The 25,488-nt window shown below is 43.4% G+C and overlaps 1 protein-coding gene across 1 annotated transcript in view; it reads right to left on the bottom strand.

The window, feature by feature from the left end:
* The window catches only part of HECW1 (HECT, C2 and WW domain containing E3 ubiquitin protein ligase 1), a 229,670-nt gene that overhangs the window by 93,955 nt on the left and 110,227 nt on the right, over positions 1-25,488 (bottom strand). The window contains exons 6-9 of the mRNA XM_040644429.1: positions 14,072-14,214; positions 11,104-11,204; positions 8,259-9,578; positions 2,883-2,984 (exon numbers count right to left, since the gene is read on the bottom strand). Coding sequence (XP_040500363.1) covers positions 2,883-2,984; positions 8,259-9,578; positions 11,104-11,204; positions 14,072-14,214 — 1,666 coding nt within the window. The remainder of the gene's footprint in view (positions 1-2,882; positions 2,985-8,258; positions 9,579-11,103; positions 11,205-14,071; positions 14,215-25,488) is intronic.

The following is a 25,488-nucleotide window of genomic DNA, read 5'->3' as shown; positions in this document are numbered from 1 at the left end:
CCAGGTTCCCACAGGGAAGAAAGGGCTCCTTCAAAGACATAGCTCCAGTCTCATAAATTCTCCAAGGAAAACACTAGAGAATGGTGCAGTGCAGTGGTAATAACAATTCTCTCTACAAGTTTCCGTATTTCCAAATCTCTCGTGGAAAAGGATGGCAAGCCAGCCAGACAGGCCCTTCTATCAATCTATTAAATATCTACTAGTGCTAATTATAAATGCATAATGCTAAATTCTTGTAAATATGCAGAAAGTAATAGCTAAGTGTACTTAGAGATTATAAGCATGTTTTCTGGGTTGCTCTGTAAAGAATTGACTTCCACATATTGTGTAAAGAAAGAATTTCCAAACAGAACTTCAGGCCTCAGCACGTCCTGAGGGACATGGCGCTGTGTTGCCTAGACAGATTCCTGCCAGCCATTACCTTTATGATGCTGAGGTAAGTTAGGGCAATTCAGTTGTGACTGCAAGACTTAGCAAATACAAAATTCTACCTTCTCCATGAAGTCTAGGAACAATGTAGAGCTTGATAATGTATCATCGTTAGTTACTATACTAACAAAAGCCTGTAGAATTATTCCCCCTTTATCTTTTTACTTTAACAAATGCAATACCATGTTTGTTGTCTAGACCTTTCTCTTGAACTTCAGTCACACATCCAACGGCCTCCTTGACATCACTACCTAGATGACATCTCCAACGCACCATGGTCAAAATCAAGCTCCAGATCTTTCCCAGCAAAACCTGCTCTATCTGCAGCCTTCCTTTTCCATCCCCATCGAAGGCAATTCCATCCTTCCAGGTTAAAATTCTCGAGATCATTCTTGATTCCTACCTCTGTCTGTCAGCAAACCTACCTCCGGAATAGATGTCTAGAATGCGACTACTTCTCCCCGCCTCCGCTGCTCCCACCCTGGCCCTGGCCACCAGTGCCTCTCACCTGGGCCACAGCATTAACCCTATGTTGGGTTTCATGCTTCTGTCCTTCCTCCTCAAAATTTAATGCCAACAGAGCAACCACAGGAAACCTTCCAAAACCTAAGTCAGAGAAAGTCACTTCTCTGCTCTAAACCTACAATGCTCCCCTTTCATCCAGAGGAAAAGCTGAAGCTCGTAAGGGGTCTACAGGGCCCAGTGTGATCTGGGTCCCTGATATGTCCCTGACCTTATCAGCCACTGCTGTCTCCCTGCTCCACACCCCCGGGTCTCCAGGCTGTTCCTCGGACCCACCAGGCAGGCTGTTCTCTTTTCTCAGGAAGCTCTTGCTCCCCACGGATGACCCTCTTACCTCCTCCAAGCCCAGCTTCCAATGTGCCTCTCAATGAAGCCTCCCTGATCGCTTTATTTAAAACGGTGAAGCAGCCATCACCCCGCCCTCCAAACCCTGCTGTCGCGCTCCGCTTGTTTCCCCGTAGCACCTCTCACCGCCTAACATGGAACACTATTGCCTTGTTCACTCTTTTTATTGTGTGTGGGTCTCTGCCGAGCTAGACTGTATGCTCCCTGCGGGCAGGGATCTTTGTCTGTTTTGTTTACCTCAAACAGGGCTTCACAGAGCAAGCATTTAATGAATATTTGTTAAATGAATGACTCTCAAGAAAATTCTGTTGTTAGGCTTCACTGCCAACTTTTGTCATATTTTTCAGTGTTGGATGAACAGAGAGTTGAAACCCAACTGGAGAAATCTGTTTTCATTGTTAAAAAACAGCTTACATAAAGTATTTAAAACAGACTTATATTCAATTATTTACAAGGTCTGTATGTATAACTAGTTTTTACTCTTGCATGGATTGGAAGTCAATTCATACACAAATGAATTGATAGGTTTTTTGTTGTTGTTGTGGGGAAAGCGTTCCTTTCCTGGAGAGAACATGTTATAGATATTTTTTACGTATGTGCTAAGTAGAAAGTGTAGTGACACTGAAATTTTACTAGTCATTTGTGGACTACCCATAAATGAATGTATAATGTCAAAGAAACATCGATTCCTTGTATCCTGGCAAGATTTCGCTGTTGTAAAATTTATCAAATCTTAGAGGTTATCTTTGCTTGAGAAACGAGCCTAAGCCAAAACAGAGATGTTCTAGAATTATTCATGAACGTATATGACACTAAGTGAATGTATAATGCCCAGGGTATCAGTTCCTTCTAAGAAATGTGTTATATCGTAGTATTATACTGTTAAGGCTGGAATGGTATCTAGGGACTACCTAGTCTGATCTAGCATTTAGCTAATGAGAAAATTAAGGCTTTACTTTACAAATAAGAAAACTGAGTCTCTGAGATATTAAATGATTTCCCCAAGTTCAAATGACTAGTTTAATAATGATTAGTTACACAGTTGTCAGGAGAAAATGATACGGAATACCATCCCTAAGATGATACTTTTTTCTGGAAGTCCCTAAGAACTGCAGAAGAAATAGGCTGTCACCTATAGATGGAAGTTATAGCAAAGAAAACGCAAGTCCTTGCGTCCCGATGGCTTGAATGTTTTATTAGATAGAAGTGCCTGTGATATAACAGGGCCAATGGGGAACAACAGGACTATTCCACCTTGACCTGCGAACTTCTAAATATAAAATAGTAAAATTTGGGACTGTGAGGTCATGTACAGTTTGCAAGGCCTAGTCAAGTCTCGTAAAGAAATTCTGTTTCAGAAGTTGAGGGGAACTGAAGGTACTAGATTATCTCTTTGAGATCACATACTGAAATCATTAGTTAAAAACACCTATTTTTATAGCAGGTGCCATATATATATAAAATTTTAAAAATAGTATAAGGTATGGAATTGGGGAAGAGTTTGGATGTGTACACACAAGTTCATACTGACCTGTTTAGACTTGATAGGAAGAATTAAGACAGAGATTTTAAAAACTAAAGCTTACTTGGTGGAAGAGGCTCATCGATTGTTGGGTAGTGATGATGTTCAGGCCTCAAGGAAGGAAGCTGGCTTACTGGCTGGGAATTATGGAGTATAGGACATTCACCTACGGACAAGATAGTCAAGACATTCAGATTCACTCATGGCTGCAGCAATGTCATCACAAAAGCATGACTGTAAAACAAACCACTACAAGAAAAAACCCCCAGAGTGGGCAATCTATTTTTTGTGTCAGTTTGCTACATTCACAGTCATTCATGAGAGAGGAAATAGGGGGAACTTTTTTTTTAAACCCCAAGAAAATAAACACTGCACGACTCTGCTCTGTACCATACAGACCAATATGTAGGATCAGGGTCTGATTCTGTAACCGCCAGGCTTTTCTTTTTTTTTTTTTAAAGATTTTATTTATTTATTTGACAGAGACAGCCAACGCGAGAGGGAACACAGCAGGGGGAGTGGGAGAGGAAGAAGCAGGCTCCCAGCGGAGGAGCCCGACGTGGGACTCGATCCCGGAACACCAGGATCACGCCCTAAGCCAAAGGCAGACGCTTAACGACTGCGCTACCCAGGCGCCCCCCGCCTGGCTTTTCTTGATGGGAAGGTGGCATGAAACAGGGACACAAAAGAAAATGAACGGAGCCTGACTGGAGCCCAGCTAAAGAACCAAACTTCCCTGTTTGAGGGAAGTGCAGCATTTGTAAAGTCCCATGAACGCCTGGTGAGCCCATGCAAAACCAAAGGTCCTTATTTGGATAGGTTTCATCTGAGGACTGCCAAGAGGCTGTTTTTCAGATTTTGATTTTGGAATGAAACTCTTAGATGGTGGCTTTCCAAGATGGGGCGGAGGAATTGGTGGGCCAAGAAGGTAAATTCCTATAGTATGGAAGCTTAGGGACTTGGGTGGGGAGCCAAGTAGCTGTGGGATCTTGTGATGGTTCCAGATTATTCTGAGGAAAAATCAGACAAGCCAGGGTACTCTGGAAAGAGAAAAGGACAAGAGACGAAAGAAGTAGATAAGAGGCAGGAAGACTGAGACAGGAAAACTTGAAACACAGAAGTGGGATAGAAGGAAGAAAGACAGACATGGAGAGATTTTAGAAATGAACATATCCACAGAATGTGTGCCTCGATTATTATAGACATAGTTGATATTATTGTCAGTCAGACTTATGGTGAACTGAACAATGTTCTGAAATGATGTTCCTATTCCATGAAGTCCTCAGGTCGTGGTAATGCTCCATGAGAGTGACTATGCGGAGGGGAGGTCCCCAGGGTTAGGCCACATCATCAGAGGCAATCACGCTTGATCTCTGGAGAGCTAGAAGGGCCTAAGCCATGAGACAGCCCCGGTTCAGAGTGGTAACCCTCTGGCTCACATGCTCCTGGCTCTCTGGCAATAGCCTCTATTAGCCAGAGGACAAAGATCAAGCCTTCTCCTTCCTCTGCGCTCCAGGGCTGACGCAAATAGCCAGTGTCCCATTATCCCTTAGGTCTAGAAAAAGAGAAACTAAAAAACCGTGGTGAAGATCTTTATGAGATCTCAAATTTCAAACATTCCCTAGAATGTCCATACATGGAAAGGATGGTAATTTCTTCTCGTTCTAGATCCAAAAAAAACCTGATAAAAATTAATCAGTTAGGAAGGAAGTTAGGCGGGTTTAATTTAGCAGTTGAATTCCTAGAGTTGACTGTAAAACAAAACCAGAGATGTATTCAGGACCAATGGGGCCTTTTAAATGTTAAATACATAACATGATTTCTTGGGCAAACTTTGGGGTGTTACTCAAGCCCTTGGGGTCTTCCGAGACTCTGAGGAGACCGAGGAAGGGGCCCCTCACGCTAGCACACAGCTCCTTGTGAACGGACTCCTGTTTCAGATAGGGGCTCTGTTTTGAGTGGATCCCACACTCATGCTTGTTCTTCTATGTGCTCAGTGTCAGAAACCAAAAAGCAATGGCCCAGTTGTTATGTCACCAGCTGTTGCATTTTTAATTTGGTTTCTTAAGAAGAACAACAGACTTACCTCTTGTCATTAATTCAACCAATCAGGTTAATTACTCCTCCAAGCTAGTGGAAACATAATACTGCCATTTGCCGTTCCCCCACCTGCTCGTGAACCCCAAGCAAATGCAATGATATGACCGGAGCAGCACAGCCCACTGAATGGATGGAGCGCAAGGAAGAAGCAAGCCATTCTGTTCCGCAGGAGGCCACGGCTGCACACACTCACCCTGGCCTCAAACACAAAGCAAGTGTTCAGACCTGCTAGAATCCCTGAGAAGGAAACACATTCCACTTTAAAGGTGAGCCTCACTGCTTAGCTGCCTGGAAGAACCCTTACTCGGTGGGAGCCAAGCACTTCTCATTTCATCCTTCCCATAGCCCTCTGAAACAGAGTCTACCTTTGCACCCATTTCGCACACAAGGCACAGAGCATTCCAGCAAGTTGGCTTATGTGTCACCGTGGGAAGCACTGGACTGAACGAAACCCAGGAGGCCTGACTCCAGGGCCTGGACTCCCGAGCTCGAATCACATTATTATATTGCTCTTTTCATTCGCTCTGCAGACAGTTTTTAAAAACTGTTTTACGTGGAGGTTAAAAAGGAGGTTTTTGCAGAGGGGGGGGGAAGCAAAAAGGAGAAACAGAACACATCTTCCATCAATTGCATGTGGACTCGGTTATGTGGTCACGTGGACGGTAAGTCTACCCTAGCTTAGTGAAAGAATTTGCCATCTTAGACATCACAGGAAGGGGGCGATAGTGAGTCCTGTGGAAGAACAGGGCACACATGCGAAGGTCAGGCGGGTTGTGGTGAAGCCCTGAAGGACAGAGCCACATCACTGCCACCAGTAGCTCAGTGACTCACTTCCGAGAGGGGACAGGGCAGGCTGCGCCAGCATACGCCCAGCTGTCATGAGACTGACCATCTCGGGAATCTCTGCATCGCCCCTCGCGACCACCAGAGTGAGGCCTGCAGGTGCTTCTTAGCCATTGCTGAGTTCACAGTCAGCAGAATTCAGAAACTCAGAAATTTCTTTAGAAACTGCCCTGCCAAGACTTCCACTATGGCCCTGAAACACTTTCCCGTTCTTTCTGTTAAGGAGGAGTTCTCCCAGTTGGGCTGGTAGTCCCCTCAAGGGCACGGACAGCGCTTTTGTTTGTTTTATTTTGCTTTTGTTTTTGTTGTAAAACATGCCTTTGTATACTGAACCAATTTTCAATTAACCTTATGTGGATCGTCTCCCAACACGGTGGTCAAAATACACACCATAGGCTACATCATGTTGACAAACTATGACTCTGGCCTTGTTGTCATACGGCTCTGAGCTAAGAATGGTTCTTACACTTTTAAATGTAAAAACTGTTAACAAAAAAAGTAGCCTTTGATGAGAAGAGTTGTTTGATTTTGCCTCTTGACCTACAAAGTCTAAAATATCTATTATCAGGCCCTTTGTAGAATAGGTTTGCCAACCTCCGGACCAAAACACCCCTGCCAGGCCCTAGCTGTGCCCTTTTGGTGTGTATCCCCAGATCCCTTTATACTATAATTATTTTTAATTCTGCTGTAATTACTGAGCCCCTCTCACACCTTCTGACACTTATGTATCTTCCTGTGCTCAGCACGTAGCGTCTGGCCCAGAGCAAAGACACTGAAACATCCTCCTTAAAGAAAGGAATTGTCCCTCCCATCCTCAACTGTGCCTTTCCATATCGTATGTCACTATGGCTTTCCTCCCAGTGTTTCTCTTTCTTTACCAATGTCTGCACTTCTCCTTATCCCATGTGCCACTTTCCCTCGCTCCTTTCTCTGACATGAAGAATTGGGCACTGTCGAATACTCAGGACTAATTTTTGTGCTCACTTTGGTTCCTATAAAAATGTACAGGTGCCAGGCATTTGGTTAGGCGCTAAGAATCAAACAGAGAGAAAACACAGTTCTGGCCCTTGATGAGCTTACAATCTAGAGACAATACCACCACCTTTGTTCGGAGGCTAATGTAAACAGTAGAGCAGAAAAATAGCAGAATCTATATTTTTCTCCTTTAAAGCAATTGAATTATTTCATATTATTATGTGACCTCTGAATTATTTCCCCCATGGCACCGTCACATGACTGGAAATGGTTCTCAAATCTGGACAAAGACATGTGAGTTAATTTTATATAAGATTCCACAGGCATGACTACGAAGAAACATCTTTGGTTAAAACACAGAATATACTTTAAAACTAAAGGTGGCCGCTTTTGGATTAGAATCCCCCTTGAAACAAAGCGATTTACGAATTCATGTTGTTTTTCCCTTTCATTAGCCAAAATAGCCAAAACAAAACAAAACAAAACAAAAAACAACAAACAACAAAACCAGAATTAATTACTATAGCTTTGTAGCTTGAAATCGGAAAGCGTGAGGCCTCCAGCTTTGTTGTTCTTTCTCAAGACTGCTTTGGCTATTTGGGGTCTTTTATGGTTCCCTATAAATTATAGGATTGTTTTGTTCTATTTTTGTGAAAAATGCCATTGGAATTTTCGATAGGGATCGCCTGGAATCTTGCAATCTTATAATAACACGGCTTTGGGTAGTATGGACATTTACACAGTATCGAGTCTTCCAATCCATCAGCATGGAAGATCTTTCCATTTATTTGTGTCTTCAATTTCTTTCATCAATGTGTTGTCGTTTTCAAGGGAACAGGCAACAGACTGATGGTTGCCAGAGGCAGGAGTGGGAATGGGAGACATGGGTGAGCTGTTTTGTTTTTAGATTAAGCTGAATAATAGTAAACAAACAAACAAACAAAAAACCCAACAACAATAACGAGAACTGAGAAGACAAATCATGACAAATACATGTAGGCTATACATTTCCATATGTACAGAGGCTAAGTTAAATTCTAAAGCAGAGGTAAAATCAATGTTCTTCAATTTATATTAACATTTATTGCTAATCTTCAATATGTTTTGGGAAGTCAGCAGATATTTATACATTACCCACCGAATGTTGCCGAATATTTTCTGCTTATATCATTCAGTGCTAGCTCTGGTGCTCTGGTCATTGTCAAGACTAGCAGGGTGACACGCACACTACCCGGCTCTAGTGAGTAGGTAAAACAGACGCACGCATACAAGAGCACACTCGCGTGAGTGCACCAGCTGCCATTCCTGGTCTGTATCTGGGAGGCGGTGGACGTCTGCTAGCCATTGTCACGAGTACGTACATACACATATACACAGGCACACATACATGTACAGGACAGGCATACATTGCCCCAGCAACCCCATTTCAGACTGATCCTCTCACTTGTTTTTAAACCTTGTTGGGGAGGCCTGTGTCCCCCTGGTGGTCCTATTCTCACTCTGATCAGGTTTGAGGTCTAACCTTCTCTCCGATTGCTTGGCCCTGCCACAGGGGACTCCAGACCTTCCACGGTTCTTGCCACGCTCCCGGCGGGGGTGGCCAGCTCGTCGTGCCACGGCCCAGCACCGTTGGCCGACTCCGGCTCCAGCTCTGGGCTCTGCACCGAGTCCGGCACAGACTCGAACGCACTGTTCTCCTCGTCGTCGTCGTCTTGCGACGAGAAGACGGTGCTCTCCGAGATCTTGGCGCTGTCCACCGAGGAGAAGCGCGTGTGGCTGGCGAACCTGCTGCCGTTGTAGCAGGAGGGGCTGTAGCAGGAGCTGCTGTAGCAGGACGTGCTGTAGCACGAGGAGCTGTAGCAGGAGGGGCTGCAGCAGGACGTGTCACAGCCCTCGCAGCTGTGGTCCCCGCCCTGCCGGGGGCTCGAGTCGCTCTCGCTCCCCGTGCTGGGGAGCATGTCGCCATCGGGGACGAGGCCGTTGGTCAAGCCCGCGTGGCCGGGGGTCGCCGTGCCTGGAGTAGCCCCCTCGGCTTCCTCTCCGTCCTCTTCGAGGGCAGGGGGCGCGGCGGCGAGCGTGTCCACCTCGCTAAGCCCGTCCTTCTCCGAGGCGTCCTGGAGGGTGGCCTCCTCCTCCGGACCCTCGTCGCTCGCCGCGCTGCCGCCCTGGGCGGAGGGCATGCTGTGCAGCAGGGTGTGGATGCGGATGTAGTGTGTCCGCGGGGTCTCGGGGTCTCCGCAGGCCGACGCGATCACCGTCTCCAGCTCGGACACCGGCAAGGAGCACGGCCTGCTCTTCCTCTTCACCGATGCCCGCAGCGGCAGCCTGGCCTCCCCCTGCCCCAGGGCGGACACGTCGCCCTCCTCCTCCTCCGCCTGCGCCTTCTCCTCTCCCCCCGCCCGGCTCTCCGCGGCCGCTTCCTCCGCCTCGGGCTCGCCGGGGCCGCCCGGGGCTTCAGCGTCCGCCAGCAGCCCCGGTGGGGGCGCGTCCCCCCCCAGCTCCAGCCGCTCGGCCAGTTCTTCCGCGCTCAGGGCGGGCTCGGCGTCCTCGCGCTCCGGGCCCAGAAGCTCCCCAGCCCCGTCCGGTCCCACAGAGCCCGCGCCGTCCTCTCCTGCCTCGGTGGTACCTGCCGCGTCCTCAACCGGCTCGGCAAGCTCCAGGGTCTCGCTCCCGGCAGCGTCCCCGGCACTGGCCTGGCTCGGCGGCTCGGGCTCCGAGCTCCTGGCGGCCTCCGGGGCCTCCCCGGGGGGCTCCCTGCGTCCGCCGGCCACCAGGCTGTTCATGGGGCTGTCCTGAATTTCCGCGGACTCAGGATCGGCGCTCAGGGACACTTCCTCATCATCTGCGGGCGAGAAGAAAAGGTCATTTCTTCCAGAAGAGAGCATTGTGGAGTCAGTGTGTTAGTGTGCGCGCCTGGCCCTGGAAGCCACCCTAAAGGATTTCTGCATAAGGATAGTGGATGCAGGGGCCGATGAGGGTTTCTCATAGGCCAAAGATCTGCTAAAAAATTCTGTAAGAATGAGGCCTCCTTAGGTTAATGGCAATATTCAGTCGTGGTATATTTCAGAGTTCTGTTTCAAGGGAATTCATAGTTTTGGTTAAAATACCCAAAGCCTAGAAGTACCCCAGTTCCTGGCACATAGTGGGTGCTCAGCAGTGTCTGCTTCAGGGAAGACTGCATAGAAGCCCTTGGGGCTTATAGTGCCTTGTCATGCCAGGCAAGGCTAACGCTTGCTCAGAGTGTCCCCTCTGTCTGGGTCCAGCAGGTGGCAGAATGGGTAAGCCAGGTTCTTAGCAACTACAGAACAGAAAATGGCTAGTTGGTGGGAGCAACCACAGTCCTTCAGGAGCTCAGACTGGGAGGCCTCCAACATCTGGGGGTTATTGAAATGGAAAAGGAACAAGGTCTCCACATCAAGCAACCATTCAAGGAACAGCAACCACTGTTTACTTCTTCCTTCCCCCAGTTGCTTGCTCTGGGGATCCCTGCCTGGTGTGAACTTCCCATTTCAAAAGCACTAGTGCAACACACTCTTTGAAGAGGAATGGTCTCGCTGGTGAGCAGTAGGGTCATCTTTACTGCTACAGTGAAGGAAGAGTCCATTTTATTCTCAGGCCAAGTGTGGAAGGAGAAAGCAGTCAGGGTGTTTTCTTACCATCTGTGTTATGTATTGGGCATAGACAAGTGCAACTGGGCTTTAATGAGGGCTGATAAGCTACAGACTCTGAGCTTTCAAAGCCTTATTATCTTTAACAGCAACTCATAAATGAGGCCCAGTAGGACTGGCTAAATTCTCAGCGTGATCTACACTTAGTATGGGGGTTGTGGGAGAAGAGCAAAAGTGGAATTACGAGGCATCTCATCATTCTTACTTGGAAATATGTTTTGGCTTGAAAAACAGAAAACTGGATAATTCTGAAGTTTTCTGTGTTTTCCTGGATAAATCCATTGTACAATAATAGTTCTTCAATAATATGATATGTATCATGTTCATTCATGTTTCTCATTCATTCATTCATTCATTCATGCAATGATTAAGCATCTATTGAGAATCTCCTATGTGGGTGCTGGGAGTAAAATGATAAATTAGACACGGCTCCATACCCGTGTTGGCCTCATTGTCAATTCCCACTCCACTGTCTAACCTTCTACCTTTGGGTCACCAGAATGAAGAGGAGCCTCTCAATCAAGGGGACAGCAACCTGGCTTCCAGAACAGATCACTGGCTTCTGGGCCTCAAATGGAGAAGAGAGAGAACCACAAAACCTAGGACATGTCTGGAGAGAACCATGGTTATTGTATTTTAGAGAAAGGAACCACACCAACCCTAGGCTAGGACAAGACATGAAGTTCATGCCAAAAATACCTGGGTGGATGGAGGAAGTGATCTCAAATCGGAATTGCAGCTGTCCACTCACATGATCTGTTGGAAGCCTGCGGCCAAGGGTATAGCTGACCACCCTATCCCTAGAAGGAAATAAGCACCATTACAGATCTGGTCAATACCTCTCCTTAAAGAGTATACAGCATGCTTTCTATGCCAGTAGGTGAGATAGGCAAGCCCAGGGAGGCCCTGCTAACAGGAAGTGATGATCCGCTCAGGTGCATAGAAGACGGTCATAAGGTAAAGGTGGGAAAGTATATCTGCTTAACAGCAATGAAAAAGTTTAAGAAAATCCTTATTGAATATTCTAAAGCGGGAGGAGTCAGCAAACTGTAGCCCAGGGCTCAAATCTGGCCCACGACCTATTTTTGTACAGCTATGAGCTTTTTACATTTTAAAATGGTTAGAAAAAAAGCAAAAGAAGAGTCCTATTTTGTGACACATGAAAATTGTCTGAAATTCAAATTTCAGTTCCCCGAAATAAAAGTTTTATTAGAATGTAGCCAGGTTTATTAGTTTCCTTATTGTCTGGGGCTGCCTTCATGCTACAATGGCAGAGCTGAATAGTTGAAACAGAGACTACACGGTCCACAAAGCCTAAAATATTTACTACTTGGCCCTTCACAGAGAGTTTGCTGCCAACCTGTGTTCTAAGCCAAGAAAACCCAAAAAAGACAACAATAACAACAAAAAAGACATGGGTATCTTTGCTTGTTTTTCCTGTGTAGGCTGACATTTTCCAGTGCCCTCATGGACATTACCAGCAACAGATGCAGGCCTTGAAGTATATATACATAGTGTCTAGGAAAGGATGCTGTCATGGTTACTGGAGTGGTATGGAGAGCTGTGGAGTGCTTCAGAAAGGGACCTGCTGCATGATGGACTGAAGCAAGACTTGTAGGTTGGTTTCCAATGACACCAACTCCGTGGTCCCGCATACAGACTGAAACTCTACCCTGGAGCCTGGCTTCATCCCCTCTGCCCACTCAAGGCAATGTCTTGATTACTAAGAAGAGAATTATCCAGGGGGAATCGACTTGGATCTTTGCTTTTATGGGTTCATCAACAACGTAGCTTTAGCTGAGTACATTGTCCCCCCACCTTGGCTTAAGTAGGAAAGGTAACTACCTTGGATATTCTAGAATTAACAAATCCAGTTTATCTAATAATAATAAGACATATTCCAATGATTCTGTATTCACTCCATTTATTCATTGATTCACTAAAATAAAAAGATAAATCGCTGGCTGGTAGTGTTTTAATGTTTCTAGAAAATACCAGCGTTATGAAACAATATATATCCCAACGATCCACTAAGTTAACATATTTCTTTGGTAAGCCATAGTTTAGTGTTTGAAGTTCCTAGGAGGTCCATTAAATAAAGCATTATATGTAGGAAAACCAAATGAACCACAATATTTTGTTTATTTAGAAAGGATGCTGGTCAATATTATGAAACAAATCTACTATGACCACAGCAAAGAGCTCTTGAACCCCAAACCTAGTTGAAATCAGGAGATGCCCAAAGACAATCAGGCAGTGAGACAAACATTAAATTTGCTACGCTTTGCATTTGTTCCAGTCTTTTCTTTCCTCTGCTTCTCACTCACTTTATTAACAAATATTTTTGAGCCTGTGCCATGTGACAAGTGCCACAGTTTAAGGGCAGGCCTTTAAATAGCTTCCATCCAGCCAGAGGCATAAGGCAGGACTACTCAATAAAAAGTTCGAGGCAGCCAGTGATATGCCATGTGAAGCCGAGGTGGTCCAAGTATAGGACTCAGGGGAGGCGGAGAGCCAGCTTAGGGCTGGGGTGTCACAGGCAAAGGAACTGAAGGAGTCTTCTGAGTTGCCTTTATTTTAAAAGTCATGATCGTGCTATTTAAAAAAAAATGAATGGTTTAGAGTACTCTAGTCCCCATGTGCCAGGGACTGCTTTACGTTCTCTATGTACATTTTTGTATTTGTTTAATCCTCACACCATAAAAGGAAAGCGCAAACCCTGTGTTTAAGCAGGGGATAGGCAGAAGGAGAGAGAGAATGCAGCTGTAGCTGCATAAATGTCTCCCCCTTTGGCTTGAGAGTTAACGGCGTGCCAGTACGCACACAGCTAATCACATGCCATAAGGTTCTAATTAAATGTCCTTATGATAATTATTAGTGATTCCGTAGTCCTGAAAATCCAAAACGCTTTAAATGAAGACACTGGGAAATTCTGCAAATTCTCCTCATTCCTTCGATATCATTCTAAGGGTTACAGTGGTATAACGCAGCATACATTTATGGACAGAGAGAGAGAGCCATACCTAACATTTTCAAATATAGTTGCTGTTAACTAAGGTAATATATGCTATTTATAAATATTTCCTCTGGTAAGAGTCCATGTTAATGAGCACCATGAGAGGACGTGAAAAGAAAAGATACAAACAGAAACATTCTTATATACAACGGAATTCTGCAAGTAATTTAATTGCTGTTGTCCACGAGAATTCATGCTTTTAAAATTTCTTTCAGGTTATCTAGCATTTTCTACAAATACTAGCATTTTCTAAGTCTCTCTACTCTAGTGACCCAGAATTTCAAAGTGTTATGGAAACATCCCAAATGATTAAATCTTACACACAAGCAGAAACAATATTTTTGATAGTAAGACAAATTTTAACTTCTACCTGTATAGAAGAATGCCCCACTAAGGGCTTCTTTCACGATTGTCTTGGGATTTTCTACTCTCTTGCATAAGTAACCAGGGGTATCAAGCAAGAGGAAAGGGAAGGGTTTGTTTGATGGAATGTCGTGGCTCAAGCAACATAATTCATGCGAGAAGCCAAGGAAATTCAGTACCACCATTTTAGTTTGAGTCTCCACTAGATTATACTGCTGCAGCTTGCAGGCCTCCCTCCGCCTGCTCACTGAAAACTTAGTGATATTGAGGTCTCAGTCACAGGTTTACCCTATGGCGTGTCTTTCCAGGAGTCTTTGAACGGGCATCGACAGCTTTCCCAAGAAGCGCTTGATGATCGGGCGGCTCTTAGCAAACTTGTCCTTCACCTCAATTTCCAGTACATCAGTGGGCAAGGACACAAAGCTGAATTGCTGCAACGAAATAATATGTCACATCAATTAACTGAGAGGTGCAAGGGCTGGCCAAGTCCCAGCCCATCTGCCCTGGATGAAGTCATTATACAACATCCCTGTGACAATATATATATATATATATCAAGGTCTTAGAAATGCTGGGAGCCCTGTTTATTCAGGAAATGAATAATAACAACATTGAGGTACTTCTTTGATGCTTAAAAACAAGGCTATTCACCAAGATTCAGATAATAAAAACAACTTACCTTCAAGAGAAAGAATCCACTTAGACCTCACTATACTAAAGGTATTAACATATTTCAAGAAAGAACAAGCACAGACTCACCTATCATTAAGGAAATCCACTTTAAACCATACCAAAATACCTCTTTTTTCTTGATTATAACGGCGGAGATTTAAAAATGTTTCATAGTACCCTGTGTTCTTGACAGTGGAAAAAGAACTCTCACACTGTATTGATGCACAGTCCCATTCCATTGATTCAACTTTTGGGAAAGGAATTGACAATATTTATTGGCATTTAAGCTGCAAATTCCCTGCAACTCAGGATTCCAATTTTAGGAATTTTCCCTCTGGAAATTTTGCAAGTGTGCAAATTAACAATAGCAAAAGACCGAAAAGACCAAAAATGCCAATGAACAGCAACCAGTTACATCAAGGATAGTAAATCTTTGAAATAGAAAACTGTTGTCATTAAAAAGAAACAGGTAAATATGCGCTCTCACCACTTTTATTCAACATAGTACTGGAGTCCTAGCCACAGCCATCAAACAAGAAAAAGGAATAAAAGGCATCCAAGTTGGTAAGAAAGAAGTCAAGCTTTTGTTATTTGCAGGTGGCGATGGTCTATATAGAAATTCAAAAGACCACCGACATGCTGCCAGAACCGGTAGATGAATTCAGTAAAGTCACAGGATACAAAACCGATGTACAGAAGTCTATTACATTTATTTATTTATTTATTTATTTATTTATTTATTTATTTATTTTTTAAAGATTTTATTTATTTATTCGACAGAGAGAGAGACAGCCAGCGACAGAGGGAACACAAGCAGGGGGAGTGGGAGAGGAAGAAGCAGGCTCTTAGTGGAGGAGCCTGATGTGGGGCTCGAACCCAGAACGCCGGGATCACGCCCTGAGCTGAAGGCAGATGCTTAACCACTGCGCTACCCAGGCGCCCCAGAAGTCTATTACATTTCTACTTGCTAATAATGAAGCAGCAGAAAAAGAAATTAATAAAGCAAGCCATTTACAATTCACCAAAAAATAATAAAGTACCTAGAAACAGACCTAACCATAGAGGTGAAAGGTCTGTAGTCTAAAAAGTGTAAAACATATTGATGAAAGAAATCGAAGAAGGCACAAAGAAATGGAAAGACATTCCATACTTATGGACTGGAAGAACAAATATTGTTAAACTGTCTATATTACCCAAAGCAAGTTACAGATTTAATACAATCCCTATCAAAATACCAACAGCATTTTTCACAACCCTAAATTTTGTATGGAACCATAAAAGACCCTGAGTAGCCACAGCAATCTTAAAAAAGAAAAAACTGGAGAAAAACTACCTCCGGACTTCACATCATACTACAAAGCTGTAGTGATCAAAACAGTATGGTACTGGCACAAAAATAAACACATAGAGCAATGGAACAGAATAGAAAACTCAGAAATAAACCCACAATTATATGGTCAATTAATCTTTGACAAAGGAGGAAAGAATATGCAATGGGAAAAAGACAGTCTCTTCAACAAATGGTGGTGTGAAAACTGGGCAGCTACATGCAAAAGAATGAAACTGAACAGCCTTCTTACACCATACACAGAAATAAATTCAAAATGGATGAAAGACCTAAATGCGAGACCTGAAACCATAAAAATCCGAATAGAGCACAGACAGTAATTTCTTTGACATCGGCTATAGCAACATTTTTCTAGATGTGTCTCCTGAGGCAAGGGAAATAAAAGCAAAGTAAACTATTGGGACTATACTAAAATCAAAGGCTTCTGCACAGCGAAGACATTTTCAAATGACATCTCTGATGAAGGGTTAGTATCTAAAATATATAAAGAACTTCTGAAACACAACATCCAAAAACCAGATAATGCAATTAAAAATGGGCAGAAAACATGAACAGACATTTCTCCACAGGAGACATACAGATGGCCAACAGACACATGAAAAGATGCTCAACACCACTTATCGTCAGGGAAATGCAAATTAAAACTACCTTATATCATCTCACACCTATCAGAATGTCTAAAATCAACAACACAAGAAACAAGTGTTGAGGATGTGGGGAAAAAGGAATCTTTGTGTACTGTTGGTGGGAATGCAAACTGTGGAGCCATTGTGGAAGACAGTATGGTGGTTCCTCAAAAAGTTAAAAACAGAACTACCCTATAATCCAGTAATGGCTCTACTGTGTATTTATGCAAAAAAGCCCCAAAAATACTAATTCGAGAGGATATATATGCACCCTTATGTTTCTTGCAGCATTATTTATGATAGCCAAATTATGGAAGCAACCCATGTGTCCATTGGTAGATGAATGGATAAAGAAGATTTGGCACAGATATATAATTGATATATTAATATTATTAATTATTATATATAGTATCTAATTCTATATTATTATGTATATTTATATAAATTCATAAACATATACATTTATATAAATATAATATACAAAATATAATTATATATATAACACATATATATAATTCAGCCATAAAAAAGAATGAAATCCTGCCATTTACAATGACATGGATGGAGCTAGAGAGTGTAATGCTAAGTGAAGTAAGTCATAGAAAGACACATGATTTCACCATATATGGCATTTAAGAAACAAAACAAATGCGCAAAGGGGGAAAGAAGAGAGAGACAAACCAAGAAACAGATTCTTAACTATAGAGAACAAACTGATGGTTACCAGAGGGGAGGTGGGTGGGGGATGGGGGAATAGGTGTTGGGGATTAAAGAGTGCATTTACCATGATGAGTACCAGATGTTCTATGGAATTGTTGAATCCCTATATTGTACACCCAAAACTAACCGTATGTCAACCATATTGGAATTAAAATAAAGACTTAAAAAATAAAGAAAAAGTGTAGAAAAGGAGAGGGTACATGTTGGCATTGCCTAGCCCAGACTATCTGGGGGAAGGGAGTGTTAATAATATTGAACATCACAGTACCCTTAATCATTAAGGGTTGTGTAATGGCTGAAATGTGTAATTATTTCCTTTTATTGTGATTAATTTCTTTTTTTTATTTTCTTATTTTTATTTTTTTTTATTTTAAAGATTTTATTTATTTATTTGACAGAGATAGAGACAGCCAGCGAGAGAAGGAACACAAGCAGGGGGAGTGGGAGAGGAAGAAGCAGGCTCCTAGCGGAGGAGCCTGATGTGGGGCTCGATCCCATAACGCCAGGATCATGCCCTGAGCCGAAGGCAGACGCTTAACCGCTGTGCCACCCAGGCGCCCCTATTGTGATTAATTTCTAATAGCATCTTTTAACTTCAGTTGATTTCTAATTAGAGATTAAATATGTTAAACATGCTAATGTTAAAATCTCCTCTGTACCATGACAACAGGCCAAGTCATGCTCCAGTAACAGCTAAATTCCAAGTCTCCATGACTTTTGATGGTTAAGTTTTGTTTCTTGCTCACTCTGCCATTGAGGGCCGGCAGAGGGCTCTGCTTTTTAGTCACTCAAGGATCCAGGCTGATGGAGCAGACACCCTCTCAAAAGTTGCCAGCCACAGTGACAGAGGAACGAGAACTCTGGAGGGTCTTCTCCCTGCAGATAAGTGTTGCTTCCAAACCCAATTCCTCATCACGATTAGAAACATGTCTCAGCCAATCAGAGGGAGGAGGAAATACAATCCTATAGTGTGTCTGGGAGGTGGAGAGCAGAAATATTTGACAAACAGACTAATCACTTCCATACCTCCTTGTAGTACTTCTAATTTCCATTATACATTAGTATAGCTCAATTCTACACAATTCCTAAGAACCAATCATTTCTGGTACTAACGGAACAAAATTTGTAGACAGGCGAACTTGGGGATCAAACCAGGAATAGGTACTTCTCTAAGAAGGCCTATCTAACAGGAATCCAGCCCCACTAACTGTCTCAGGTCCTCAAAAGTTCTATATCTTTGATCCAGTAATTCCATTCTGAAGTGTCTGTAATCAATATCTTTTTTTTAAAGATTTTATTTATTTATTCGACAGAGATAGAGACAGCCAGCGAGAGAGGGAACAGAGGCAGGGGGAGTGGGAGAGGAAGAAGCAGGCTCCCAGAGGAAGAGCCTGATGTGGGACTCGATCCCATAACTCCAGGATCACGCCCTGAGCCGAAGGCAGACGCCCAACCGCTGTGCCACCCAGGCGCCCCTGTAATCAATATCTTAACCTAAATGGTCAACAATAGTTTAGGTACATTGTAGTAAATGCATATGATAGAACAGTTTATAATTTTCTAAATCACAATAACTTATATTTGATTAATTTATATATAATTACAATATTATAACATGTTAAACAAAAGAGAGAAAATGCTTGTTTTACAATGCTAAGTGATAGGAGCATCCTGTTCTTAACATTTAATTCACGATCACAAAAATATGAATTATATGAATAAAAAAAACTGGAAAGAATTACAATCAGTTTTAGTAGCAGTTGACTTACCAAGCAGGATTCCCCCCCCCATTTCCTTTTCTGTATTTTCCATACTTCTTGTAAGGAGCATGTATTATTTTCATAACGAAAAACTTAATCACCTTTATTAAAACACGAGTATTTCTGGTTATAGCTGTCTACACAGGACACCGAAGTCAACTTAGCAAAACTCACTCTGAAACTCAATAGCAATGCTTGAGTTCTTCCCTCTCTCCACAAGGACTTCCTTTTTAGCCTCTCTTCACAAATCCACCCACCGCCCCATGCATCAAGCTCCCCCCACTAGGCCGTTACTTCCATTCCATAGTTGTTGGAGTCCATGTAAACCCCCAGCGATGCGAGGTTCTTTGAAGAGCCAGTGAGCAGCTCTGAAAATAGAAAAGTCTGTCTGTTCATGAGCAAGCGGCTTGCACCGATGAGCCAGCGTGTCTCTCCTGGCTGTTTCTGCTGAGCCGGCTTTTATTTGAGGCCCTTGAAGAACCTTTGGAGCGGCATGGACTTGGTTTTTAGTTCTAACTCTGCACATCCAGATTCTTGAGTCTCATTCACAACCTCCCTGAGGCTCAGCATCTTCGATTGTAGAATGGGAAAAGAAGGCGCATGCCATGTTAAATTAAACTGTATTCTTTCCTTCCAATTCTGCTCTATCCAGACCCTGTCTGCCACATCCACTACAGATCTTCAACTTACAATGGAGTTACATCCTGCTAAATCCATTCGAAGTTAAAAATATCATAAGTTGAAAATACATTCAATGCATCTAATCTACTAAACATCGTAGCTTAACCTGGTCTTACACACGCTCAAAACACATTACTTTACAGTTGGGCAAAATCATCTAAGGCGAACCTTTGTTATAGTAAAGTGTTGCATATCTCATGTAATCTATTGAATACTGTACTGAAAGCGAAAACAGAATGATCGTATAGGTACAGAATGGTTGTGAGTGTACTGGTTGTTGACCCTTGATGATCACATGGTTGATCGGGAGTTGTGGCTTCACCAGATAAGCTAAGCATCATGACAGAGTATCACACACATATCCCTAGCCCAAGAAAAGATCAAAACAAAAAAATCTGAAGTACAGTCTCTACTGAATGGATATCACCTTTCACACCATCATGAAGTCGAAAATTGTTAAGTCCAATCATCACAAGTTGGGGATCATCTGTCCCATCTCCTTCTCCTTTTGACTTTCTAATTATTGCTTTTTTCAAATTTACTACCTCATTTCGGCTGACCCATAATGACCAAGAATTCTACAGCTGTTTGTAGTAATCTACAAGGCCTGTTTCAAATGTCTACAGCACAGACAAAAGCTATAGTTTTCCTACCGCTAATGCCCCCTCTGTTTTTTTTTTTTTGAAGATTTTATTTATTTATTCGACAGAGATAGAGACAGCCAGCGAGAGAGGGAACACAAGCAGGGGGAGTGGGAGAGGAAGAAGCAGGCTCCTAGCGGAGGAGCCTGATGTGGGGCTCGATCCCATAACGCCGGGATCACACCCTGAGCCGAAGGCAGACGCTTAACCGCTGTGCCACCCAGGCGCCCCCCCTCTGTCTTTTTATCCAGAGAAATGGCTTGGCTATTGGCCAAAAGAGAAATCTATGAACTATATCTGCAAAAGACTTTTTGAAAAGATGCATTATATTCTTAGGGTCTAAAGTCTGGCCATTTCCCACTTCATCCTCTTTTTGCTCATGGGCATCTAAAAGCAACGGTAACATTGTCGGGGAATGCTATAGAAAGGATCACTGATTGAAGGGCACCTGGATGCCTCAGTTGGCTAAGCATCTGACTCTTGATTTTGGTTCAGATCATGATTTCAGGGTCCTGGGATTGAGTCCCATGTCAGGCACCACACTCAGAATTCTCTCACCCTCTCCCTCTGCCCCTCCCAGTCTCTCTCTCTATCTCAAATAAATAAAATAAATAAATCTTAAAAAAAAAACCCAAAACACTGATTGACCTGTGAGCTGGACCCAGACACTCAGAGGCTCCTCACTGCACCCCCCCAATCCTTGGAATGTGGGTTTGCTTGTCTTTCTCACTCCCAGAGGCGGCTCCAAGGCCATAGCCTCCAGATGGTGATGCGATGTTGAAAACAGCTGCGTGGTACACGTGACTAAACCCATTTGGGGCCTCTTCATAACCTTTTAAGATTTAGAGGGTGGGTATCCATTCATCTTGCTGCTGCCCAAGACAACCCTCATATGCAAGTTCCCTTTGTTACTGTTAAAACTGCCACCTACCAACCTGAAGTGTCATGCCTCTTTCTTTCTCTCCCCCTGCCCTCTACATACGGGGGTCTGGTTTCAGACTACACCTGGGAAATCTCCCTAGAGAATTGTGAATCTACAAACACGTGCTTGGACCAACCAATACATAAATGGCTCCTTATCTCTGCCTAAACATGAGACTGTCCTGAAGAAAGGAACTCCTGGTGTCCCAAGGGTCAGAGAAGTAAAGTTCCACAGGTTACCTTTCCATTAGAGCATTGGATTCCCTTTCTTGGCTGTACTTTAGGCAATAATGGTCAGATCTCTTCCACTTGGGCAGCAAGGGCAGGAAGAATGCTGTCCAAGGCCCAGCGCCTGGGTATGAGTTGGAGTGATATATGCAGTACCCCTACGGCATCAAGGCTCCTTTTGGTAAAAGTAAACTTCACACAAAAGTAAACTTCCAAACACAAAGTAAACGTTTTGCTTAAGCATACGTTGTTGGGCCTCTTATTTTTCGCTTTGGGCCATTGGTACTCAGCTCTGGCTCTCATTAGAATAATCTGGGGAGCTTTCACAAAAATACCCATAACTGGATCCCATTACTGACTACTTAAATTAGGTTTCCTTGGGAGCGGAGCTGGGCACTGGCAGTGTTTCAAGCTTCCCAGGTTACTTTGCTGTGCCTCCACAGTGAAGAGTCACGGTTCTCTCAATAACAATCCATTCTAACTTCAAATAATCTCATTGTTAGGAAAATAGTCCTGAGATCGAATCTAAATCTTTTTCTGTGGCTTAAATGTTTAGTCTGGTGATTGGTAACCTCTTCTTCATCCCCAGTTTAATAATTTTTTATTTTGGTTTTGGCATTCCTAATAATAGCAGTGGATGTTAGTGGGTTTCTACCCAATAGATGTCAGGAATACCTAGTTGTGACAACCAAAAATATCTTCAGACATTGCCCCATGTCCCCTGAGGGACAAAATCACCTTTGTTGAGAACCACTGATGTAGGCCTGCCATGTTCAGGTTTCCAGAGCGATATTAGGACTGGTGTTACAATCTGTGGGGGACTTTATTTATATTGGTTTGCACTGCTACTCAATAGGCCATTTATAGAAAGAAGATACTTTATTTATTATGTGACATCTTGCTTCAGAAAAAAATATGAGGCAGATCTTTTATAAAAAGAACTTCCATGAATGGAACTTATTGAAATAAAAAGAGTAGCTAACTAAAGGGAATATTTAGTTGGCAATTATGTGAACTGGCAGCAGTTCCACAATGGGCAAGAAATTAGGAGTGTCGCTAATGAAGGAGCCCATGATTCAGAAGAAGGGGAATGTTATATACTCACTCACAAACACTTGCTGAGCACTGGCTCTGAGCTGGGTGCTGATGGCACAGCCACCACCCTTCAGTGCTGGGGCCATAGATCTCTAACCTTAAGAGTCACAGAGACAACCATAAGACAGGAAGTGCTGTAGTGAGGGTCCCCAAAGGCTCATCCTGATGAATGAATAAAGAGAAGAGCCGTGATGGTGGGGAGGAGCCTGATGGGACAGGTAGAGATGACATCCCAGAGGATGCGATGCTTTAACTGAATTTTAACACACAAGCAGACATCTGCCAGGTCAAAAAAATGTGGGAAGAACATTCCAGAGAGAGAAAGTACCATGGGCAAGGGGTTGAAATTCACAGAATGCACAGGTCCCTTTGGGGACTGTGGGCGGCTCAGTATGTCTGGGTCCTGGTGGGGGTCATGTTGTGAGATAAAACTGGATAGAGAAGTAGGATCCAGATCATGAATAGCCTCCTCGCCAGAACTTGGACTTATGCCCAAGGCATCTGGGAGGAACTGAAGGATCTGAATCATGCAAAAGACAGACACACTGAGATCTTGCATTTGAGGAATGTAGTAGGCTGAGGAGGTGGCCCATACATATGTCAGACCTGAAGGTGGGCAGATCAGGTGAGACAAGTGAGATATGGGGAGAAAGCCTGGCAGAGAAGGAGAAGAGGGTGGCATATTTGTGGACTGGCTAAACATCAGTGAGAACCATGGTGTGTGGGAGAGAAGAGGCCATAAATTCCCAAGATTGGATTCCCAAGATTGAGGGCATGTGGGAAGACTGATAGTAGGAATGAAGAGAGGGGCTGAATGACTAAATGTCCCAAAGTAATCAGAGAACAGAGTGGTGGAAATAAAGGGTTGGGTATCGAAGGACAGTTGACTGTAAAGAGAGAGCTGGAGAGCTTGTGATATTTTAACAAGATCTAGGGTATAAGTGTTGGAGTGGATGATTGGTGACGAATGGAAATGAAGGTCAAGGAAACTGAGGAGGTTAAGGAAACTAGGATGTCTGATAGGTCATTCATGTGGACCGTGATCATCCATAATGATAGTAGGTCTTGAGTAGAAAGGGAAGATGTTACCACAGGTAGAAAGGTCTTTGCTGGTCATGGCAGAGTAGATAATGGGACTCATTATCGCCTCAATGTAGCTAAGATGATACGGATATCAACGTGAGGGTGATATTGTAATAAAAAATGAGGAGATGGTTGTGGGAAATTTAAAAGATATGTTCAACATGATTTGGAAAGTATTTTTCACTTGGGTGTTTAAGGAAGGGCATGAGAAAAAGATGACCCCAGTCTAACAGCAGAAGTATAGTGTTTTATTTAAAAATTTATGCAAGTTGGAAAAGGTTGAGAATTGAAAAATGGTTGAGATGGTTAACTTTGCTTTCGAAGAGGTAGGAGGATATTCAGGAGTAAGGCAGGGACACCAACTAGAAGCCAAGATTATATACTTGGTAATGTGGAGTAAGAGTGGTCCTGTTTGGTGACACAGGTCAGTTAGAAGGGGCACCTAGTTTTGCCTCTCCTCTATTGCAGTGGGGCATAACAGGGAAATAAGTCACTAGCTCTGTTCACAAAAGGCTGCCTGGTACCACCCAGCCAACACTATTATTCATTGCTAATGAAAGTTGAATGGACTAGGTCTGCTGCTTCCTGTGCAATAGTTCTTCAAGGAGAAAGAAAGCAGGAGAAAAGTAAATGGAGCGTACAAACTGCAACTACTCTTCCTTGGAACCTTGCATGGCACATGGCTTTCAATCCAGGTGGCACTATTCATTGAGTTTAAAAATGGCCCTTGTAAGCAGGACTGCCTAAAGTCAAGGATAGAAAAACAACTCCATCAGAAGAGCCATAATTGAATCAAGAGGAACTTTTTGACTCTCCCTAGCAACATCACAGGGTTATATACTAAGAAGTGATGCCCCTGGAGTCTAGGCATAGCGGAAGACCTGCCCCTTTAAGCGGTGTGTGGCTTGACTCTGTGCTAGGAAGGAAGCGCCAGAGACAGTCCTGCTGGGACATGCGCCTTGTAACTGCAGGGGTTCTAACTGTTTTGAACAGTAAAGGCTGCTCTTGCAAATTTGTGATATATGGGAAGTTTCCATTTCTTCTTATGCCTAAGAGCAAATGAACTGGATTTTGACAGGGCCTCAAGGATCACCATATGAGGTTCTAAGAATCCTCAGCTTCAGAATAGAGTATTATTAATTTCATTGGTAGGTACTGCTACTGCAAAGTCAGGCCAAGATTTACTCGTGGCTTGGTTGAGTGGGAAGCAAGATCTGTATGTGTGTGCATATAAATATGTCATGTGTATATGATTACATATTACACATAAAATATATCAAATGCAAAGGTATATATTATACATACATGTATTCCACCTGTATCCATAGCTATAGTCATATCCTTATCCACATCTATATCTCTACCCTTTTGCTTCTGGAGATGATTCCCTAAGACACTTATAAAGAAGGAATGGGATTAGATGACTAGATTTGACCAAAATTTGCTATGTGATCATAAGCAACTTAACTAACCTTTCTGTTCCCACTTTATGGTGCCCCTAATAGAACAGAAAGAAAAGAGCTCTTTTTTCGTCTTCAGCGTCTGTACATGCTTTGTTGGTAAATTGCCATCATCACTGATGCGGGTCCTCACCTGTGCACCTTGGGCCACCCTGACTGCTCTCTCACCTGCAGAAGCCCCTATGCAGTCAATCAGAGTCTAAACTCTCTTGCTGACTCTCCATCCTCTCTTCTTCACTTTGGCTACACTGGCTTAGGTATGGCCCTTGTCTCCCCGTCTCCAGCTTCTCTCTTACAGTTGCCAGTAAAGGTCTGTCTCCGAAACACAGATCCGATCATTTCATTCTCCTGCATAACTACTTCCTTTTTCTTCTCATTTACAGGATGAAATCTAAATTTTGTAATGACATGTCCAGCTCCTGCCAACCTTGCCGGGTCCATTTAACATACTTCTTCCCTGAAACCTCAGT

The sequence above is a fragment of the Ursus maritimus genome, unplaced genomic scaffold, assembly GCF_017311325.1.
Source record: "Ursus maritimus isolate PB19 unplaced genomic scaffold, ASM1731132v1 scaffold_3, whole genome shotgun sequence".
NCBI classification, from domain to species: Eukaryota; Metazoa; Chordata; class Mammalia; order Carnivora; family Ursidae; genus Ursus; species Ursus maritimus.
The sequence above is the reverse complement of the archived record's forward strand: the minus strand, read 5'-3'. Positions and strand labels throughout refer to the sequence as shown.